Here is a 23,197-nt window from a genome sequence, read left to right as displayed (position 1 = left end):
CACCACCACCACCTAAGGTTGTTGCAAGGAATAAATGAGACAATACACGTAAAAGTGCTTAGGGCACACAGTAAACCCCATGCATTGTCTGTTATCATCTGCCCTCTGACAGGCTGGACTACCTTAACACATTTCCTAACACTAAGCAATGTCTATATTTCTTCGGGTGTACCTGTTCGGTTGTGATGAATTATTTTTCATCATACTATTTAATTAAATTTGGTAGTGTTTTACTGAGGATTCTCATGGCTACTTCCATAAGTGAAACTGGAATATAGTTTTCTTCCTTTGTAATATTGCATCTGGTTGCCATTCTTGTATTTTATGTCTTAGATTTCTAAGTGTTTATGCTAATTTTATAACATGTATTTAATATCATTTGATCTTTTTGTAGGATCTAGAATAAATGAGATAATTTTATTAATAAATTTTTTCAAAATTTAAAAAAAACATATAATCTCTATACTAACTGAACCTGGAGATTCCCCTTCTTCTCCATGCCTCACTTTTTGGTTGGAAGGTGAAGAATAGTTTTTTATATATTCTATGATTAAAGAGCTATTCAAGCTCTCTACTTCTTAAGACAATTCTGAAAAGCAACCAATTCTACTTTCATCATTAGATCTTTCAAAGTTGTACAACACAAACAACTTTAGACCCAGTGTCTCTCCGGTCACTTTCTTCTGGATGTACTTACATGTCTGTTCCTCCTTGCTCCTTTATTTTCTATTCCTTTCTCCCCTCAACTAAAACACACAAACACACACACACACACACACACACACACACAAACCTCTGTAAAAGACAACTTTGCTCTCTTCAGACACCTATGGGACATCTATATACAACCTACGTGAAGCACACTCATCCCCGTCTTCCTCTTACAACATTTAACTTAAAAAGTGGGGAGAGGGAGCTTTCTTAATTAAAAAAAAAGGAAAGTTATCCTCCCAATCACCATCCCGCACATTTTAGCTTCTTGAGGAAGGACTGCGCTCTCCTAGGCATCCAGCCCTCTTCCCATTAACTCAGCTTCTAATCACTCCCTCTTTATGTAACTTCAGGGACAAGATCAAGACTAGCTATTGAGTAAAAAGATGGGTTATGACTGAACTTAGCACGGATGAACGATTTTAACAATATAAAATTAGGAAGTATTTATTTTGCTCTGTGCACATGCAGAGAGATGGTAAAAGTTCCCAGTTCCTCCTAAGCTAATTGGGAAAGCAAGGCACAGGTATGCAAGACACTGTATCTGTGACTAATTTGCCATATATGGCTTGGGAAAACATAGATAGCTATGTTCTAATAAAATGAACACAAGTAAAATGATCTTGTAAAAACCAGATTAAAATGACTTAATTTACATATTTTTATTTGGAAATGTTTATATCAGTACAGTGAAATTAAATTTTAGAGACACTGAATTATCAGTTTATTGTAAGAGACACAGAAATTATTTACATCACGGATGATTTCAGAACTTCAGTGGAATGGGCAGCTTCACATAATGCCATTTCAAGAATATTTCACTCTGTATACTTCCCAAGAATGTCACTATTTCTAAATAAGAAATACTCCTTTTCTTCTAGAACTACTTTGGAGACTCCATATTCTGGGAGAAAAACTTTATCTCCAACTTTCATGCTAACTGGTTCAATCTGTCCACCCTTTCCTTTAGCTCCAGATCCAACAGCTAATACTGTTGCTTGCAATACTTTCCCTTGAGATTTTTCTGGAAGCATAATGCCTCCTTTAGTTACAGCTTCGGTTGCACTCCTTCCAACCAACACTCGGTCAAAGAGGGGAAGAAACTTTCTAAACGCCTGTCCTGACATGGCTCCAGTTGCCGTAACTCATACTCTGCTCTCCCAAAATGACTTTCAAGTATCTAGAAAATATTAAAATTTAAATTGCACACATTAACATTTCTCAGATAATCTTAAATATGGGTCAAACTATGAATCCCTTCGGATATTCATTTCCTACCTATATCCTAATCCAAGATTACTCAACAGAATCCTATTAGTAAAGGAAATATTTAATAAACAGTTTGTAGCTTCTAGAAATCAAAACTTAGCTAAGGACTTACCACCTTCTAGAATTTATCCAGCAATCAACATCAAGTTCAGTCTGTATGATTTGTAGATTCCACCTTTTCCTTTTTTGGGAAAACAATACATTCACTTCTCCAATCTTCGTGCACTGTTCCCTTTCTTCACAGCTCCTCAAAGATCACCAACAGCAACTCAGTAACATGAAATTTCTTTAAGTCCCTGAGATATGACACATACTGACCAGGAGACTTGACCTCATCTGCCTCTGTAACAGAAAGTTCCTATATTCCAGGATGCTACATTCTGGAGAGTATGTGGAGTATGGCAGTTTACGAGCTCAAGCTCTGGGACTGGGCTTTCAAATCTAGAATCCCCTTCTAGGTTTATGACCCTAGACAAGCTACTGAGCTTCTATTTTTCTGTTTACTCATCTGAAAACATGGGGATGAAAACAGGGTTATTATAGGATTAAATATGAAGAGGTCTTAGAAAAATATACTAGCAGCTAACATACACGTGCTATGTTACCGATTATGTACTCTTTTTTTTACCTCAATCCTTCCGCTTACACAGATAATTTTTATGCTACTTTCATACTGAAATGTGTCAACGATGCTGATTGGAACCTCTTCTTTCAGCAACTTCTAGCCACAGTGAGGACATGTGGGCAATGAAAGAAATAAAGAAACATTTAACCCAAGACTAGAAGACATACATGCCTCAGTAGATAAAATAAATGTGTAAAGTAAACAGCAACAGGGACTAGCCTACAAATTGGATTTGGTCCCCACCATTGTTAATCTCCTCTAAATGTCCCTTTTCTTAGATCAGACTCTTAAATCTCGAATAGCAGTATAAAATACTGAGGATGGAGGGATTTTTTAAAAACTGCAGAAATGGGAATAAAAAGGGAAATACCAACTTTTATCCTCCTTTTACTGAATTAAAAGTATAAGATTTCTAAATTAATCATTGGTGCAAATATATACATATTTGTATTTAATTATATACTAAAAAGAAAGATTACTCTGAATTTAAGATAGTGTTAAAAGGGACTAGTTTAAAAAATATACAGCAAGATAGCCTAAAGCTCAGCAACTATGAATCCATTTGCAACTATGAAGCCAAACAACTTTAAGAGGGCCTTTTCAGAATTTAAAACTTACTATTTTAGGGGGCTGATACCCCTACAAGTGATACATCTAGCCACAGATAAAAGCATGCAGGTTCACTTACAGGGTGCTTCAACACATTCAGAGTCTTAAAATGTTTCTGAAAGTATGTATGGTACATCAGAAAGAGTTTGCAGTAAGGGTAGGGAGGGAGTTAAGGCTTAAATTATAGAGAGTCTCAATTTGCCATGATGGAAAAGTTGTGGTAATAGATGGTGGTAAAGGCAGCACAACATTGTGAATATAATTAACAGCACTGAATTACATATTTGAATGTGATTAAAGGAGGATATTTTAGGTTGTATATATGTTATTAGAATACAACTTTTAAAAATCCATGGGATTGCACAACACAGAGAACCTTAAGGTAATTAAAAAGAAAAAAAAAAGCTAAAATGAATAGGGCACTTAGCACATTTCAGATTCACTGTATAAAAGTATTTCTTACTGAATCTTCACAACTGCCTTATGTGTAAGTTCTATGGTTTTATAGATGAGAAAGCTGAGGCAGAGGGGGCATTAAATACCTGCCCAAGGACATACAACCAGGATCTGAATCCTAGAATTCAGAGGCTGGAGCCCCTTCTCTTTCTCCACGCTGAACTTAGTCTTCTCACATACAAAACAGTATACTGTATTTTCTCATTCTAACATCTTATGGGTTTATAAATTCATGCAACCTCAGTGTTTTTCACATTGCATAGTGAATTATTGCAATAGTTCATAATAAGCATTAAAAAAAAAAGAATAGACTATAAAGTAGAATGCGTCATACATAGTTAAGGCCTACTTATTGTTTCATGAAACTCTTTCAGTTTTGAGAGTGCTGTCTGTAGATGCTGGGTTACTGGTCACAAATGTAATTTCTCACTGTAGGTTGAAGCCAAATTTTTTTTTTTTTTTTTTTAAATAGAAAGGCTTGAAAAGCCACTGGTCTAAAATGTTCTTTCTTTTCCTTAGCAAAACTGAAAATAAATTATTCCAACTTTAGTTGGATTTCAAATTTAAGAAAAGTTATCTCAATCAGAGACTGAATGCTTTGAATTCTGTACCAATAAGTATGTAAATAGGAAGATTTCCCAAACTGTATTCCAGTAGCACCCTCCTTCTTCTAGATGTTTATTGGTATTTCTTGGGGAGGTGGGGGGGTGGGGTGGGCAGGGATTCTTGTGACCAAATAAACTTGACAAATTGGGAAATACTGCACATTGTATTTCCTTCCTGGACAGTCACAATGCACACTATTAAAAACTCTGACAAGCTCTGCAGAAAACAGTAAAACCACTACCATCAAAAATAAAAATCTGATTAACTGTATTAAATCCAATGTTTTCCAAACTTATTTGACTGTGGAACCTCTCCCACCAAACAACCATTTATCTCTAATAAGACCAGTGCTCTATAAAAAACAATCTGGAAACTCTGCTTTATGTGAGACTTATACAGAAAAAGAAGAGAAACCCTAATAGGCTTCAGCTATTATAGTACTTAACTCTTTCAAATAAGCACAGATAAATAAAATAAAGAGAAAAAGTATCTGGGTTAGGCATTTCATTTCTGCTAAGGAATTTTATTAGACTATTACACACTTGTATTATTTAATGACTATTTAGAGAAAAGCTGTTTTATATTCTGAAAGCATGACATACCGAGAAGGGAAAAGATGACATATGAAAAACAAGTAGAAGAAAATCCACAATTCAAATATATTACAAATCAACAGAAAGCACTTGGTGATGATAGCACAACACTGCAAATGTAGTTAATATCACTGAATTGTATAGTCAACAGTGTTTAAAATGGGAAATGTTATGTTGTATATGTTACAATAAAAATGTTTAAAAAGAGAAAAAAACTTACAAACATAGGAAAAATTTACAACTCATACATATTGCAAATGGAGAGAGGAGGGTCAAAAGATTGGTGTGAGACAGTGTTATCCAGAAGTAAATGAACTGGCTGGAAGGGGAAGAGTCATTAACCTAGACTGCGAGTTCCTTGAGGCCTGTATCTACAACAATATTCCCAGCATAAGGAACGATAAAAACTGCTTGTGGAATAAATTACTTAATAATAGATGTTTGAGTTGTCAGGAATGCTCATGGGTGGTGAACATCACCCTCATCCCTTCTCAGTGATAGAGCCCTGGGCTGGAAACCACCCTTTGATCTGAGCCAGCAGACCATTTTACATAAGTAGACGATTAGTACCAACTATAGACAAAGAATACAAGAAGGCTGGCTACTTAAGCATGTTCTTCACAATCCCAAATTTGAGTCTACATTTTGTTCCTTTCTTTTCTACTCCTGTTGCCTGTGGTTAATATTTCTCCTTTCCCCAAAACAAACAGTTCATAGAACTTTACAACACATAGTACTTAAAACTTGACAATGAAACTGATGTGAGACTTGAGGATTTGTTAATCATTAACTTGACTTACTAAGCCTGTACTTTATAAGCACAGAACATCTAGTTTTTAACCATTTTTATTCGTAAGTATTAAAGTAGAAAATCTGAAAATCCACCTTTTGATGTTAGTCAAATTACTTTCAGCAAAGTAGTACAGTACAGTGAAAAAACACCAGGCACCTGACCAAGCAGGAGAAAAGAATGTTAAAGCATGGTCACATGCCATATGGTCTCAGGAAGAAAACTGATTTCAAGATCAGGGCTAAACAAAAGGAGAGGTAAAAAGGTAAGTCAGACACCTACATACAGGGTCACTGAAAAAATAAGAGCAAAGAGCAAACTTGTGAAGTTCTCCATCTGGTCCCCCTGTGTAACAACAGGGGCATCTGAAGCTCAGAGAGGTGGAGTGACTTGTCCAGAATGACAACATGATTAGTCATTGAGTCAGGGCCTGCCCAGATCTTCTGATTCCAAAGCTTCTGTCTCTTCCACTGTAACACAAGGCCTCCTACCATCTGTACCCAAGACTAAAATGAAAAACAAACATTATCTGTTACAGGACTAAAGTACAAGTACAGACTCACTAATCAAATTATACCTCTATAAAACTAAAGCATTTTAAATAAACACCCTCATTTTGTATCACAACATGTGGTTACTATTATTTGGAAACCTATTAAAATGCTCATTAAGCTATTTTTATAAACCTTCATTCTAAAATACTAAATCAAAAGTGGTTAGCGAGAAGCCTAGATCTTATGGAAGCTTTATTAACTACTTCATATGAGGGTGTCATATCCTATTCAGGGAACATACATTTTGAAATGAGGCAGACCTGGGTTTAAGTCCGAGCTCAACTGTGTGACATATGCTTGACCTTGGACCAGCCCCTCAATTTGGTTTCCAATCTGTAATGATATTGGGGATAATACTACCTACTTCAGAGATTTGTTTGACACTTCATGATATCCAAATGGTCATTTTCTCCCCCTCCCCGTCTGGTGATTTTTGTCCATTTCCCTCAATCCTTGTCTATTTCAACTTTTAACTTCATATAACCACCCCCCCAAAAAATTGCCAGCTATGTTATATTATGAATATTAGTATATTAAACATCATATCCCTTAAAAAAAATAGATCACATGCCAAAGAGCACTTACATAATGTAAAATACAATCACTGTAAATGCCAGTGAAAAGCTTCCAAGCAGGCATTACTGCACGTAGTAGACTGAATTATGTACCCCTCAAAAGACATGTTCTCAATCTTAATTCAGTTTCCTGTGGGTGTGAACCCACTTATAAATAGGAACTTTTGAAGATGTATTATTAGTGAAGGTGTAGATTCATTTCAAGTAGAATCTTCTAAGTTCCTCTTTAGGTAAGGCAAAACTGAATCACAGTGGGCTTTAATCCATTTACTGGAAGCCTTGCATAAAGCCAGAAATCAGAGAAACACAAAAGAAGGTCAAGGACATCACCATGTGACAAGAGGCAAAAGATGCAACCCAAGGGACCCTAGGGAAGCCAGCACAAGAAAGCTACAGACTGGGGAGAAAGGGTGGCTTTGCTGATGCCTTGATTTTGGATTTCTGATCTCCAAAACTGTGAGATCTCCAAAACTCCTGTTCTGTAAGCCAACCCATTGTGTGGCAGTTGTCATAGCAGCCTGGCAAACTAAAACACTGCTACATAAAGTAAAAAAGTTAATTTCTTTCATGCAAACTAGATAAAAAACAAAGAAAACCAAGTTCTAGATCCAGTCCTGCCACTAATAAGCTGTACAACTTTAGGCAAGTGACTTCACTTTTCAGAAAGTTCCAGCTGTCATAGCTCAAAGCAAACACTGTCTGGTAGTGAGTTTATTAAATTAATTAAGAGTTCTAGTTAGAGTGGGTCTTATTGTTCCCATCTGAAGAAAGAACCATTCTGATTAAACTGTTCCTAAAGTTTCTTCCACCTGGAACAGAATATCACCAGCATCAGCACCATCACAAAATGTATTATGTCTGATGTATGTATGTGTCAGGCCATGTTCTAAGCACTTGAGATGTAATAACTCATTTACTCCTCCACCAACCCTTTAAGGTAAGGTCTATCATTATTCTATCTCTTACATAAGGAATTTAAGGTAAGTGAAGTTAAGGAACTTGCCCAAGGTTATAGAACCCATAGATGGAGGAGTAACAGTTCAAATCCAAGAGTGGGCCTTAACTACACACATGTAAACAGAAACCTGTTAAATGCTTTTTATTCCTGGTGACGAAACACAGCTGATGTATAACCTACTGTGGAGGGAGAGAACAGTGACTAACATGTTAACAGTAACCTGTTAAAGAGCAAGCTATGGTTCATTAGAAAAGGTGATAAAGTAGCAACTTAATTAAGATCCAGCTACAAAATGTATATTTTGTTTCTCAAACATTTTACCAAAGTAACCAAAGTGTTGTAAGGTTTTAACATTATCATACTTCCATGCTCCTCAACAATTTATCTGCTGGATAAGGCTGCCAAGGAATATATATTATATACTGGTTAACTAAATAATAGTTAACTAGACTTCCTTGGTCTTTGCAACTGTGCTTATGAAAATGCACAGATATATGTATATAAGCAAACACAAAACTACAATTTAAAGCACTGAATTCTGAGTTTAAGTATCAAGATCTAAAGTTAACACAGTCTTTTAAGGATTATACACTACCAACACAAATGAAATGGTGAGGGCAGGCTTTACCTCCCTTCTTTGGGGCCACTTCACATCTAGCTGACCTCTTGCAATTCTGCTTGCGATTCTCCCTTCCTCTGCCAGCTTGCCATTGCTTACCATTACAGTTGCTTTAAACCACAATTCTGCCATCCTCACACATCTTCCATCTCAAGAGAAAACTTAAAAGCATAGTGGGACTAGGAAGCTCAGTAAGAGAGAAATGGCACTTAGAGGACTACACACACACACCACACACACATACATACACACATATCTCAAAAACACAATGCTAATGGCAACAAGCTGTTGCGTTCATTTCATCACCATTGGCCTATCATCTGCCACCCAGTTCCACAATAACTCTTCTCATAATCCTTGGAGGGCCTAAGAAACAGAAGCAGAACATTTATTTTTTTCCCATCCTGGTCTACTCTAGCAATGTTGGTTGTAGAAATATTTGCCTTCCACTGCTCTGCCCCCATGCTCTGGCCTGACAAAGGTAGTAACAAAGGTCCAGGTGGATGGTCATTAAGAGTGGTGAGACACACAAAGTAAGAAGTCTCATATAGTTGAAGTCCTTCTTTAATCAAGAAAGGCTCCAATACCAATCTTCTTTCCTCCAACAAAAGTCAAAAAATTGATGGATAACTAAACTGCTATGCAGCTTTTAAGCTACTTGGCTTGAATTGCATTCACACAAATACATGATCTTTACACCTCAATAATTAAGTAATAAAACAAGTCACAGGCAATATAACCCAGAGGGTCACACAGATTTGATCTTCTTTCCCACAATTTTATCACACAACAGTTTTACCAACCTTTGGACAATAGCCACACTAATCCATCTATGACATTTCTATTTCTGTAATACTCTAGGACATCCATAAAACCAAATTCCTAATTAAAGGGACCTATGGAAAAGAGGAAAATGGATTTTTAAAATAGGACTTAAATAGAAGTAACAATAGAAAGGTAACCAGAAATGAAATGAAATTCAATTCTGCCCTACCACTGGATTTTTTTTGGGGGGGAGGGGGGGTGGGGGTTGACTGGGGACATGGATTTATATCTGTGCATTTTTATACCAGATGGTGAAAATGGAAATGATTAGTGATTCAGTCTCCTAGAAAAAGGCACTCAGTAAAGTTTGGTAGTAACTATACACATGTGCAACATACAAAAAAATAAAAAGGAAAGATTCAAATAAAGTCAAACCCCATACTCAAATTAAACTTTCTTAGCTATTCTTTTATATTAACTTTATGAAAATTCACAGTCTAACAGCATCTCACTTTATATGTCATTAGAAACAGAAACAGGGAATTTATTAATACAGTTTAGAACACAAAGTACAAGGAGAATTGATTTAATTCAAGAATCTGCAACCTGAAATGCTGATCTAAAGTGACATGCCTTGAAATCAAGAAACAAAAAATCCTCTTTTGTTAGAAAGGCAAATCATTTCATCTCAAATTCTATATTTTACTAAAAACATAGTAAATATTGATATTTTACCAATCAAAAAACTAAATACATCTAGTTTGAATCTTTGTAACATCATGATCAAAAAGTAGTTAACCTATATAGAGGCCCCCAGTGTAACAACTATTTTTTTTCATGGGGTGGGAAGGGGAACTGTATCACAGCATACGGGAGATATTATATTAGTATGAAAGCAATACTTTAATAGTGTCTTTTTCTTGTTCTTCCACTCACATAGAGATCTGTGTGCTCTGTGCCATACCTGAAAGCATGCATCCTGTCAAATAGTGAAAACTTTCTTTATTCAACAACCAAAAGGATCCAAACTTTATAGAGGAATTAATAAACATACTTCAAAGAATCCTTTAGAAAAAAGTTGTATCCTCAGTAGCAGTTATTAAATATAACTACGGCATTTCACCTGAGGTAAACAATGCTACTTTATCAGGGGGAAAAAGAAACAAAAAACACTTACGACTTCCTTGCTTGAGTAAAACTATTTTTACGTAAAGTTATTTAATGACCAAAATTATAATATAAGAACTATACATACATACATATATATATATATATATATATATATATATATATGCACTATATTTCATTATGTAAAAAAAAAAAAACAGAAAAAGACTGGACAGGAAATATGCAAAAATGTTAACAGTAACCCAATCTAGGTGGTGAGATTACAGAAGGCAATTTTTGTTTTATTTTCCAGTACTTGCATATGAAAGCTTTTTACAAAGATCATGTATTACTTCAATAATCAGAAAGTTTTTTTCTTAAACTGAAAAACGTAAACTGACATTCACCTGTCATAAGCAAACAGCAAATAAGAAAACCAGCACAGGTTCTAAGGTGCTTCTATAGATCATATAATCGAGCTGCTAAACTACTTGCTAAGTAATCTGAAAAAACTGCACAGAACAGAGCTAAAAACTTTCACTTCTGCCTCTCCTATAAAGATTTTTGTAACTAAAATCTACTAAAAAAACTGTAGCCCCTACAAAAAAAATTCTATGTCCAAATTCCTATCCAAGAATATTTTAGATTATTTTACACAAATGCCATCTCAAAGAAGCAGTTTAGGTTCACGCGCACTAATTCTGAAGTGTAGATACCTAATACACAGTGCAAGGACTTTTTGTACATTTTAGTAAATGCACCAACAGAAATATCCTAAGTGCAGATGAGCTTCCTTTACACACATCTTTCCATTACTTCTTAAAAGTCTGACGTCTAGTGAAGTTTATTTGCAAAGGGTACTTTGCTTAGCCTGGGCATGGAGTTTCTTGAACATACAGGAAACTGTCAAAATCGATCTCAAACTGCATTATATTCAAGGCATAGAATGGCAACTCCTGACTGGGTCTCCCTCCTCCTTTCTTTCTCAGGCGCGTCTTTAACATCCCTAGTCTACATTTCCGGGTTCATGAGTCACTGAGAAATGGGCTCTATGTTTTCCTTAGAATGCCACTCACACAGCCCCTCTACAGGATTCAAGGATCTGGCCCCAAAATCTCTCTCTAGCCCTCTGACCTCTCCATGGACCCCGGCAAGAAACTGAATTATCCTCTATTTCTAGAGTATGTCTTTTTACTTGGTCCTCTACCTTGAATAACCTTCCACATACCATCTCTTCTGCACCATTCCACTCCTAAATCCCATCGGGCCTTCAAAACCCTGCTCGGCACCGCCTCGCCAAGGAAGCCTTTCAGATTTCTTCTAGGCGGAAGTGATCGATCGGTTCCGTCTTCCCTAGGTGCATTTCTAGGACTCTGTAGTTCTTTCACAGGACTTACCACCTTCTTCCTTGTATCAGGGTTATTTGTGTATTCGTCTTATCTCCCACACCAGAGCGTAAGCTCCACAAGGGAGGGGACTGCGAGGCTGGTTTCACCTTTGAATCCCTCCGGCGCGGAGCGAATAGGGCGCCTGCACACACAGTCGGCAGTCAAGATGGTTCAACCGAAGTCGGGAACGCTCCGACCTCACAATTCCTAACTAAAAACCAGTTAGGCATTTTCGTGAAATGATGATTACAAAGATGGTATCTGCCTCCCGATAACAGGAAGTTTCCCAGGGGCCAGGCTGCGGACGGGAAGGGAGCGAGGTGCCCGGAGCCCCCTGTGCGGTGGGAGTGACAGTTGGCCCGGCCCCCACTCTCCTGCCCACCCGACTAGGGCCGGGGCTCCCGCACGCCGGAGAGCCGAGAGAGGGAAGACAGGAGAACGCGGGGCTCCCAGGGCCCCGGACCGCAGGCCCTGGCACCCCGCGCCGGCGAAGGCAAGAGGGAAAAGCTCCATGAGGGGCTCGGGCTTGGGACGGACACGGCAGGCCGGACCTGCCGCTCCCGCCGACTCCGAGGCCGCCGCGACCCGAGAAAATGGAGGCAGCCCGGGGCCGGCCAGGCAGAGCAGGCGGAAGAAGGGGCGTCCGCGCCGAGGGCAGGGCCGGGCCGGGGGTCACTCACGGGGCTGGGCCGGGTCGGGCGGCTCCCTCTCAGCCTCCGCGTCGTCGCCGTCCCCGTCCTCGGCCGCCGCCGCCTTCGGCTGCTCGCTCGGTCCCCGCGGCGCGGCTTGGGCGCTCGGCCCCTCCGTTGTCTTCCGCCTGCTCCTTCTCCAGGAGACCGGCTCCGGAGGCGGCGGCAGCGGCGGCTGTGCAGGTGGACGGCGGCCCAGGGATTCCCGCGACTGCCGCCGCACTACTGCGCTCTCTCTGGCTGCGGCTGCGGGGCCTGACGCCTACTTCGCCTCCGCCTCGGCACCTGAGGGCTCAGACTCTTCAGGCCGCGCCGCTCCCCGCTCCGGCCCGAGCCCGGCTTTGACGTGCTCACTGCGCAGCCGCGGAGGGCGCGACGTCGCGCGGCGCCGCAACGCCCCCTTCGGTCTCGGGCGCCCCCAGGCGGCGGGGCGGACTAAGGGCGTCGCGAGAGGCGCGCGCGGAGGCCGAGGCCGTAGCAGGCGCAGAGAAAAGCAGAAGCAGAGGCGTAGGGTTCCCCTTCTTTCATCTGCGGCTTAAATGCTGGTGTTCCCCACTGCTCAGCCCCTCTTGTCTGTCTAAGCACTCTTCCTGGAGGAATCTCACACCCCACTGTCAACTACCACTTCCTCAACTCTTAACAAAGCTTTATTTCTGCTAAAGGCCAGACGGATTCTTCCTTATTCAAGGCGCAGTGAATTCTCATTTTAGTATCCTCTGTAAGAGAGGGTAGAAAGTGATGGAATGTTCCAAGCTGTTAGGATTCAGCAGTCTGGATTTAACTCCCAGCTCCACCACTTACTTAGTATCTGCGGTTCCCGATGAACGAGATAATGCGTTGCGAAGCTCTGACAGAAAAAAGCCAAACATACGTTTTTGTTTGTTTTGTTAGTTTTTAATGTATAAGTGAACAAATATTTTTGAGCACCTGCTGTGAGCCACGGACTGTTCTACTAGGTGGTGGGGCAGTGAGTAAAACAAATAGTGTCTGAGACAAACAGCCAACAAATAAACCAATACAGGTATATATCATTGGGAGGGGTTAAGTGCTATTGAGAAAACCAACACAGGCGGAGGAGGAGAGAGAGGGTGACTGTGCTTCCACAGGGAGCATCTACCAGAAAGAAGTGTATGAGAAGGCAGAGGGAATAGCAGGGACCCCGGCTCTGGAGCGGGAGTGTGCTCGGTGAGTTTGAGGGACAGTGTGAAGGCCAGCAAGGCAAGTACCGTGAGTGAGTGGGAGCCATAGAGAACTAATAAGGACTTTGTTATTATTATTATTTTACTCTGAATGAGATGGGAAGCTATATGGAGGAGTTTGAGCAGGGAAGGGATGTGTTCTGACATTTTAAAAGCATCACCCTGGCTGTAATGTGAAGACTAGACTAAAGGGGCCAAAGGTTTAAGCAGGGAGACCAGTTAGAAGGCTGTTGAGATATCCAGTCAAGAAATGAAGGGGCTGGGTCCAGGGTGGTGATAATGGAAGTGTAAAGAAGTGGTCGGATTCTAGACACATTTAGAAGGTAGAGCTGATGGAATTTTGCCAATTTCTGAGGTTTTTGTCTCAAGCAACTGGACCAATACAGTTTGGTGAAATGGGGAAGACTTAAGCAGTAACAGGTGTGAAGGGAGTGACTCAGGAATTCATTTGGGGGCCTATTAAGTTTGACCTGCCTATTACACATTCGAGGAGGAAACTGGACATGGAAGTCTGAGGAGAGTCCCTGGCTGGAGATATAGTTTGAAGAATCCTCAGAGTAGATAAAATCTCTGGAGCGAGGCCAAGGATTGAACCCAAGTCCCCCAATATTGAAAGCTCAGGTTGAAGACAAGTAGAGAATTCTGAGAAGAAGGAGCCAGTGTGGGAATATAGCTAGGAGAGCATTGTGTCCTGGAAGAGCAGGGATGCCGTTCAAGGAAGAGGGATGGATCCATCCTGCCCAACTGGTGACAGCAGTTGACCAGATATTGGTAATTGACCGTTGGTTTCAGCACCATGGAGGTAACTAGTGACCCTAGTGAAAGCTGTTTCAGTGGAGAGGTGGGTGGGAAAGCCTGACTGGAATAGACTCCAGAAAGAATGAGACCTAGAAAGCTCTCCAGAAAGAACAAGCTTCTTGGGTGTTGAAGCTTTGCTCTAAAGGGCAGCAGAGAAATAGGGCAGTAGCTGGAGGGGAATGAAGGGTCAAAACTGATTTTTTTTTTTGTTCGATTTTGATGTGTTTTCAGGATGGGAGCTATTACAGTGTGCTTAAATGCTGAGAATGATTCAGGGGTGAGGGAACATCTGATGACATGTGCGCAGGGTGTAAGGGGAGAGGCATTTTCTGGAGAGCTGTCCTTGAGTGTGAGAAGAGCCGGCACAGCGCCTCAGTGGGGGGGCTGGCCTTGGGTGCCGGCTGTACCAGGAGGGCAGGCAGAGCGTGGGCACAGAGGTAGGGGGCAGGTAGACATGGTGCTGGGAGCATGTGGAAGAAGCCTTCCAAGGCCTTCTGTTTTCTGCTTGAAACAGGAAGCAAGGTCCTCAGCTCAGAGCATGAGGGGGAGGAGGTGTTGGAAGTCTGAGGAGAGATGAGAAGGTGTAAAGAAGGGCCAGTCGTGGGGTTTTTATATGGATTTCACCAGCCACATTTTGCTGGGAAGGTTGGGGATGAGAAGATGGACAGTCGGATCAACTGGGGTTATTTTTGCTAGACAGTTGTGTGCGGGGAGGGTGGATTGTTGAACCCAAGCCTGGTGAGGTGGACAGTGAGAAATGCAGATGGGGCAGTGGTAGGGGAGAGACACTGTAAATGTGGGAGGATCGATGGAATGCAGGTTCTTGCGGGGTCAAAGATTGCTGGAACCAGTGCAGTAGGGGGAGTGAGCCAGAAAGAAGGAGGTGCCAGTTGGTGATCAGGTCACCAGAAGCTGAGATTAGGGAAGGAACAGTTTTCAGTAATGACTAGGCATAGGGCAGCTTCTCAAACTATAATATGCATATGCATCACCAGGGGATCTTGTTAAAATGCAGATGTTGATTCTCTGGGCCTGGGATGGGGCATTTCTAACAAGCCCTCAGGTGATGCTGATTATTCTTATTCTTGCCAGGATATCAAATACTCAATAAAGGGAGCACAGAGAAAATAACAGTAGCATAATCTTTTTTTTTTTTAAGCAGTTTTGTTCACATACCATGCAATGCATCCAAGCTAGAATAATTTTGATCCCAAATATACCTAAATAGAGAAATATCATGAAATATAAGTAAGATATCAGCATATTAAAATAGAAGTCCACCCCAACTAAGCACAATGTATCTCAAGTATATTAGGCAACTATTAGAAAAACCAGAGTCTCAGGGCTTGTCTGGCTGGGCTGTCTAGGCTCAAGAGAAAGCAGGTGACGAAAAGCTCTGAGCAGGGTGGGGATCTGGGGGGCTGCCGGTTACTGCATCTGTCTCCCTGCTTCTCTCTACTAAAGGTGAAAAGGAGGCACCCAGCAACCTTGAGCGGATGTACTGCAAGTGATATCTAATTTTGAAACTTTATTCCATTAAGACTTTATCCCACAGCTTTTCTTTAAAAAGAGTAGAGTCCTTTAACCTGCAGTCCTGAAGAGGTCTTTGTGGTACTTGTGTTCCGCAAAAACAAGTCATGACCCAATTTCCCACTGAATAAAGTAATGCTCAGAGTTCATACCACTCTAAGCCTGATATGAACTATGAATGGGACGAAGGCCAACTCCCATACACAGAACCTTGATTCCTTTGCCCTATGGATCGGAGTATGATTCCAGATTAATCTCCTAATGGGGATAAGTCCACTGCAGCTGAGGATTGTAGCAGCAAGACAGTAGAAATTTCTGGAGCAGGGGTTTGTAACAAATTCTGAAACCAAACTGGAAGGAACTATATCATCTTACCACTTGGATTTACACTGGGGAGCCACCTTCTCAACCCTTCTATGGGGCTCTCTGGAAAGCCCTTTCTATTAATAATAACTTTTTTTGTAGGCATAACTTCTTTCTGAAATATTCCTCTATGTCTTCATCTTAAACGGAGGCCCTAGGTTCTCCAGTGTCCATGGCGCTCAGGGTCATCACTCCTCTTGAGTTGGACTGCATAAGGGTTCTATCACTTTCATTTCCCACACTCTCCTCCTTTGAAGCCAGGTCATAGGATGGAAGCTCCTCCCTGTCTTAATCAGACCATCTGTGAAAGAACTTTGGAGCCTGACTCACAGCTTCCCTCCCCGCCCCATCCTGCCCCTGACTTCTGAGCAACGTAAGTGTCACTCATCCAACACATTGGCCCAGTGACCTTCAGTTTCCCTCCATTTCAACAACCACTTGTTCAGCCCCACACTGTAGTCACCAGACTAATCTGCCTTTGAAGTGTGAACTCTGTAACCCCCTGTTTAACTACCACTCTCATCTACCCATCCTTTCCACACCCTCTTACCCACCCAACCTGCTCTAAATCACATTGAAACTTTGTTTATGCAACAAACACTTATTGAGCACAGATAATTACTGAGCACAAACAGTGGGAATGAGACATTAAACATGGTCCCACCCTCAGGGAGCTTGTAGTCCAGTAAAGACACGCAAATAAATAACCAATTACAGAAGAGCAAGAGACATGAAGCTTGAATGGAATGTAGCCAGTTGAATACTGGAAAAGGGGTGTGGGTTGCAAATAGCACCCAAATTAGGAAAGCCTGATGAATTTGGAAGTTCCATATGAGTGGTTGGATATAGGGAACTTGGGGTTTGAGGAAGGGGACTGGCACCAGGAAAGGTTGGAGAACTAATCAAAGGTCCAATCGTAAAGAACCATGTCACCCCTCTTAAGGAGGGTAGTGGGTGTGGGTTGGGTGCAGTGGACATTGGCACCTCTAAGCCATCGAGTGGCAAGCTTACATATGTATGTTAGATTTAGAACTACCACTTTGAGCCTGGTGTGCACTATGAATGGGAGGAAGGCCAGGTCCAAAGCTGTGAGACCAGTTAGGAGGCAATCCTCACTTTAGCAATGGATAATGGAAGCCTGAGCTAGGATTGTGGCAATGAGCATGGAAAAAAGCTAATCGGTTAGGAATAAAACATTTACAAAGTCAAACTTGGAGATTTGATGGATATAGATGATAAGGAAAAATGAGGAGACAGGATGAAAGCCCAGCTTTTGACATGGACGACTGGGAGGAGAGTAGGGCTATTTACCTAGACAGGCACTGTCGAAATACCATCGAGGAACAGTCAGAAGGTGGGAGGAAAACCAAGAGAGTGGTATGTCCCAAAAGCACATTTCAAGAGAAAGAACTATCAAGAGTCCAGTGCTGCAGCGCGGTCAACTCATACAAGGGCTGAAGAGTATCTGTTGGATGTGGCAACAAAGGTGACCTTGGTGACCTCGGAGAGAGCCGTATCCGTGGTGAAGAAGCAGCCAGATGGCAGTGGTTTTAAGATGTGAACGGAAGAAATGGAAGTGGAAATAATGAGGCAGTGCTTCAAGGCAGGGAAATGAGGAGCCAGAGCTGGAGAGGACAATCTTGCCAGGAGAGGATCTGGAAGATGGATGAGACTTGAGCATGTTTAAATATTGATGGGAAGAGGTTGAATGTAAATGTAAATTGAAGGGCTCACAGATGCTCAGGAATCTCTGAGGAGGGAGAAGTTACCCTAGGAGCATAGGAGATGGAATTAAATTTAAGAAGGAGGATAGGGCCCTTCTTTCTTGTAATAGCAGAGAAAAAAGAGAACAGAAGTCCAAGGAAAGGATAGCTGAGTGAGATAGAGGGGGAGTTCCTGGGAGCTGAGATATGCAGGATGTGTTTTGTTAAGGAGAAAAGAGTAATTTTGTCCTAAAGTAAAATGACTCTTTATTCCAGAATGAGAAAGAGGAAAGTGCTGGACAAAACCTGAATGGATATAGAAGGTTATGGAAGGTTCTTAGAAAGGGAATTTTATTTGTTGTGGTCACAACTGACTAAGATTTAATGGATTTATTTATAAGATTTCCAAAAGAGCTTTAGTATCAAAATTACTCATGAAAACCTAGAATTTGGTTTTTTTTTCTCTGTTAAAATGAGAAAATTATTGATCTATTCTTAATAAATAGGTTTGTGGTGAGCTGAACAATGATCCCCCAAAATTTCCACATCTTAATCCCCAGAACCTGTGAACATGGTACCTTCCATGGCAAAGGAACTATGCAGGTGTGATTCAGTTAAGGACCTGCAGATGGGGAGATTATGCTGGACCGTTCAGGTGGACCCAATGGGATCACAGGGTCCGCATAAGAGGGAGACAGGAGGGTCAGAGTGAGAAAAAGGTGATGTGATGACAGAACTGGAAACAGATAGATTGGAAGACAATGTGCTGCTGACTTTGGAGATGGAGGATGGGGCTGTGAACCAAGGAATACAGGTAGCCCCTAGAAGCTAGAAAAGGAAAGGAAATGCACTCTTTCCTAAAGCCTCCAGAAGGAACTGGCCTTGTTAATACCTTAACTATAGCTCTGTAAGACTTCTCATCTTCAGAACTATAAGATAATAAATATGTACTGTTTTAAGCCATTAAATTTGTAGTAATTTGTTGAAGCAGCAATAGGAAATGATTACAAGGTTGTATAGGTTATTCTGTATCATCCATGTAGTCTGCCAGATAACAAAGTTTCTGTGTTTTACCATAATAACCTTCTATGGTTTATGTTGAATTTACTACATCCTTGATTATTTGAAAAGAGCAAGGTGTTTCACTTAAGAAAGAGCTAAGATTCTTTATAATCATGTTGCCCCCTATGTTTATATTTAAAATCTTTTGTTGTTACTTTCATTAAATGGGTAGTATGGTTTCTCAGTAGCTCATGATCCTACCTTATACAAGTATTCAAATCTCCTGACAACATTTAATATTTTGCCTTCTCCCAGTTGAACCCCAAATGATATCTTTTGCTCCTAAATTTGTCTTTGAGATTTCCCAGAGGGTCCTGGACACATCACAAAGAATTTGTCCTTTCATTTTGTAAAAAGAGAGATGCTAGAAATAATTGGGTTTATGCGATGTTACTATTGATGAGCAGCATGGGAACAGTTGACAAAGCAGAAGAGATGCTTAGCCTTTGTTATGGTTAGGTTCATGTGTCAACTTGGCCAGGTGATGGTGCCTAGGTGTCTCGTCAAGCAAACACCAGTGTAACCATTACTGCAAGAACATTTGTGGCTGGTTAATAAACCAGAAGAATGGTTTATTAAATCATTAGTCAATTGATTATATCACTGGCTGATTATGTCAATGAAGGGTGTGTCTTCCACAATGAGATAATTCAATCAGCTTGATTTGATTCAATCAATTGAAGACTTAAGGGAGAGGAGAGAGAATTTTCATTTCTTCTTTGGCCAGCCAGCCTCTCCTGGGGAGTTCATCAAAGACCTTCATCAGAATTGCCAGCTTGCTGCCTGCCCTATGGAATTTGGACTCAAGCATCCTTCTCTACGGAATTTGGACTTGTGCATCCCCACAGTTGTGTGAGACACTTTTATAAAATCTCATATTTATAGATCTCTCCTGTTGGTTCTGTTTTCCTAGAGAACCTTAGCTAATACAGCCTTCTCAAGGTTACATTTGTATAGGTAAGTAATATTAGATATTTCAGAAATTATATTCATATGGGACATTCCTAAGGATATGTCAATTCCCATGCTGACTTCCCTTCATGCTACTTTGCCTGACATTAAACAACTGCAGTATAGTATTATCAGTACCAAAAAATTTCAGTTATTTTTAAAATGTTAACTTGGTCACAACTTCTTTAATGTGAATTTGGCATCTACTAGGTCAGTGGTTTCTAAGTGGGGAATCACATTACCTACCTCTGGAGCTTTATTAATATACAGATGGTTAGGACCTATTCCAGACTTACAGCATCTATTTAGTTGATAGTCTTGATACATTCTTAGTATGTTCTAACTATACGCTTAGTATATTCATAGTATATTATATCAGGATTACTATACATTATATCTGAAGATTTTTCTCTCAAAGGTTATGTTTATCCATTTTTATAACTGTATATAATATCCACTCTTCTTTGAAAATGGGATTATTTGTTATGTTTATAAATATTTTGTCTAAAATTTTTTTTGGATTGACATTTTTTGGTTTTCATGCCACAGAAACAACCAAATTTCATTTGTTAGTTGTACTATTCTTGTTATGGACTCCCACCAGATCTTCCCTTTTGAAAACTGTCAATAGCGAACTTACCCACAGCCATTTTAAGTCTTTTGTCAACTAGATAATTTTTGTTGTACTCTGATGCTTCCCTAAGAGCAGTTGCAATCAGCTACAGTCCAGGGGGTTTGTCTTCAACAAAAAAGGACTGTCTCAGAGCCCCTTAGAAAAGGACTAGGCCAGGTACTTTTGGGTACAGGTTTCTGATGGCTGTGTTAAAACAACTTTGAGACCATATTTCTAGAACCTTAGTTGAGACACAGATTAGTTCATGAGACTGTCAACCCAAGATCCAGTGGAACAAGAATTAATTACATAGAACTGAGTGAACTGATGAGAAATGATTGTAGGTTTTGTTTGAAATACTGTTGATTCTGTTTTAGTGTTCTATTTTCTGGATATATAAGGGACCCCTTTTTCTTTTATTGTAAGCCATCTATCATCCATAACAATTCAGTAGACTATGCTTTGGTAACCAGAAATGAACCATTTGTAAATATCTTATTCTCTCTGCCTGTCTCCTCCAAAATTTGAAAATTCTTACTGAGTATTCTTTATTTCATGGCAATATAATTATATATATATATATTTCATGACAATATATGTTAACAAGTCTCTATCTTCCTTATTAACAGGTTATAATTGCAAACATTGGTTATGCAACCAAGGCTTTTCCTGGAGTGCCATATATGAAAATGATGCTCATTGAATCAGATATGACCAGACACTTTTAAAGAACTAAGGTTGTCTTTTTGGAGCCAATGTTTACAAAACCATCTTGGAAAAACTGGCCTTGTATGTGGCTGACAGGTACACAACTTTATGGTGAACAAGGAAAGTCACTTCCTGGCAGGCCCGTGAACATTAGGATATTTTGGGGACCCTGAGAAGAAAAGAATTAGTTCAAGTTTATAGGTCTGTTGGTGAATTTGATGGTGAGTTCTTGATTTTGACTTCCCAGCCCCAAGAGACTTTTACACATCCAATCTGAAATTCCTTATGAAAACTTCCAGCCTTAAGGACAACTGTATGGAAAATTATTATTCTTGCTGCACCTAGGTAAATAAGCAGGCCAAGTCTAGTGAGAACAACCTTATTCTGTGATCAAGAATAACCTTTCTTTGAGGTTATCTTTGATCAAAAGGGAGGTGACTGTGGAGAGAAATTTTGTGTGTCAGTGGGAAATAGTAGCACACTCTTCCAGGTTACCAGACTCTAGCTACCTACCCTGCTCATTGCTTTGAGCACCTCTTTGTAAGACTGCATGTAACTGGTGAATGTGCAAACTCCGTCTTGTCTGTTGGAGATTAACTTCACTCCTCTCCCATCTCAGGAAAACCAGTTTTGACACCAACCTTTAAATTGGACTGCATTCTGTTACCTTGTCCGAATTGTCACTCCTTACCAAAGTTTCAATTCTTCTAGTTAGTTTGGAGGATTGACTACAATCTTCCAAACTAACTTTTCAAAATTTTTTCCTCCTGCCTGAAAAGGCATCACCAAGAACTAAAACTTAACTGCTCAGCTCCCTATCAGGACTCTAGGCTGCCTTGCAGCTGGCCATTTCCTGGTGACTTGCTACAAACCACTGCAGCAGACCATGAATGGGCCAGAAATCTCTCCGGTCAAGCCACTGGCTGGACCACTAAGGAAGTCCAGCAAATCGCTGGCGTCATGCATGCCCTTCTCTTAGAGGTAACCAAGTCGGTAGACAACATCCCACGAGCACCTCCATCTCAGCTTCAAGAAACAAGGAGCAGATGCTGCAAAACTGAATGATTTTCCTCCCCTAACCTCTTGGGAGTCCCTAGTTACCCTCAGGGCTCAACTTTTGGCTCTCTACTTTACTACAGCCTTTTATATTATTATTTCTCTTCTTTCATTTTAGGCATCACTCATTTAAGTTGCCCAGTCTCCAAGCCCCTAAAACAAGTGACTTTGCCACCACGTCTGAACAGATGGTTCATCTGGTTTTATAGGAACAACCCCATAGAGAACCCTTGAGAGACTCTTAGACCCTGGTTTGTCCTGCACAGGAGGTTTAGGTTGGCCCTTGAGTTGTGCAGTGGTGATGACTCTTGTCTTGAACAAAAGGCGGACTGACTGTGTTGAACTTGGTCTCAGCCCTGTGCTCTCCGACAGCAGTGAAGATTAAGAAGTGCCCCCACCCTTTTGTATTTCTAAACAGCTAACCAGCTAACCGCAAAAGACTACACTATCCTCACCTATTCCAAGATAAGATCCATCTCCCTCCTTCCTCATGACTTCCTTAAGACTGGAGGATGACTCCCTTGTTTGCCTGCCTCTATAGAACTCCAGGTCCCCTTCCTTTTCTTTGAGATGTTCCTCATAAATGTTCTCCTTATTGTAATAGCCTGAATAAAATCATCTCCTTAATTTATCTGGTGAATTTTGTCTTTCACAGCATCCGGTGAGGACCTGTGACTTCCCTGCTGGAGTGACAACCATTGTGCCTTGAGGCTCTTTTCAGTCCTCTTGTGATCTGACCCAATGGACAACCACCCTTTTAGCAACTCACTGTAGGACACAACTCAGAGAAGGAAGGTGTGGTCCTAGATACCTCAGGTGGAGGTAGAGTTTTGGAAGGGAAACCCCTACATCCTATCTTGAGTGCTGCTAAAAGGAATCAGTCTAAGGTGCTTCTGAGCT

At 40.6% G+C, this 23,197-nt stretch overlaps 2 protein-coding genes across 2 annotated transcripts in view; both read right to left on the bottom strand.

Annotated features, from left to right (window-relative positions):
• The window catches only part of CAB39 (calcium binding protein 39), a 90,121-nt gene extending 77,461 nt beyond the window's left edge, over nucleotides 1-12,660 (bottom strand). Inside the window, exon 1 of the mRNA XM_037848808.1 lies at nucleotides 12,306-12,660. The gene's annotated coding sequence lies outside the window, so the exon portion shown is untranslated. The remainder of the gene's footprint in view (nucleotides 1-12,305) is intronic.
• LOC119543919 (10 kDa heat shock protein, mitochondrial-like) lies at nucleotides 798-22,483 on the bottom strand. The gene is made up of 2 exons (XM_037848810.1): nucleotides 22,473-22,483; nucleotides 798-6,793 (listed from the first exon to the last, which is right to left on the bottom strand). The coding sequence occupies exon 2, from the start codon at nucleotides 1,836-1,838 to the stop codon at nucleotides 1,530-1,532; it is 309 nt and encodes a 102-aa protein (XP_037704738.1). The 5' UTR covers nucleotides 1,839-6,793; nucleotides 22,473-22,483; the 3' UTR covers nucleotides 798-1,529.
• Nucleotides 22,484-23,197: the final 714 nt, after the last annotated feature.

This window comes from Choloepus didactylus, chromosome 9 (genome assembly GCF_015220235.1).
Source record: "Choloepus didactylus isolate mChoDid1 chromosome 9, mChoDid1.pri, whole genome shotgun sequence".
Taxonomy (NCBI): Eukaryota; Metazoa; Chordata; class Mammalia; order Pilosa; family Megalonychidae; genus Choloepus; species Choloepus didactylus.
Note: the sequence above shows the minus strand (reverse complement) of the source record. Positions and strands in the feature narration are given on the sequence as shown.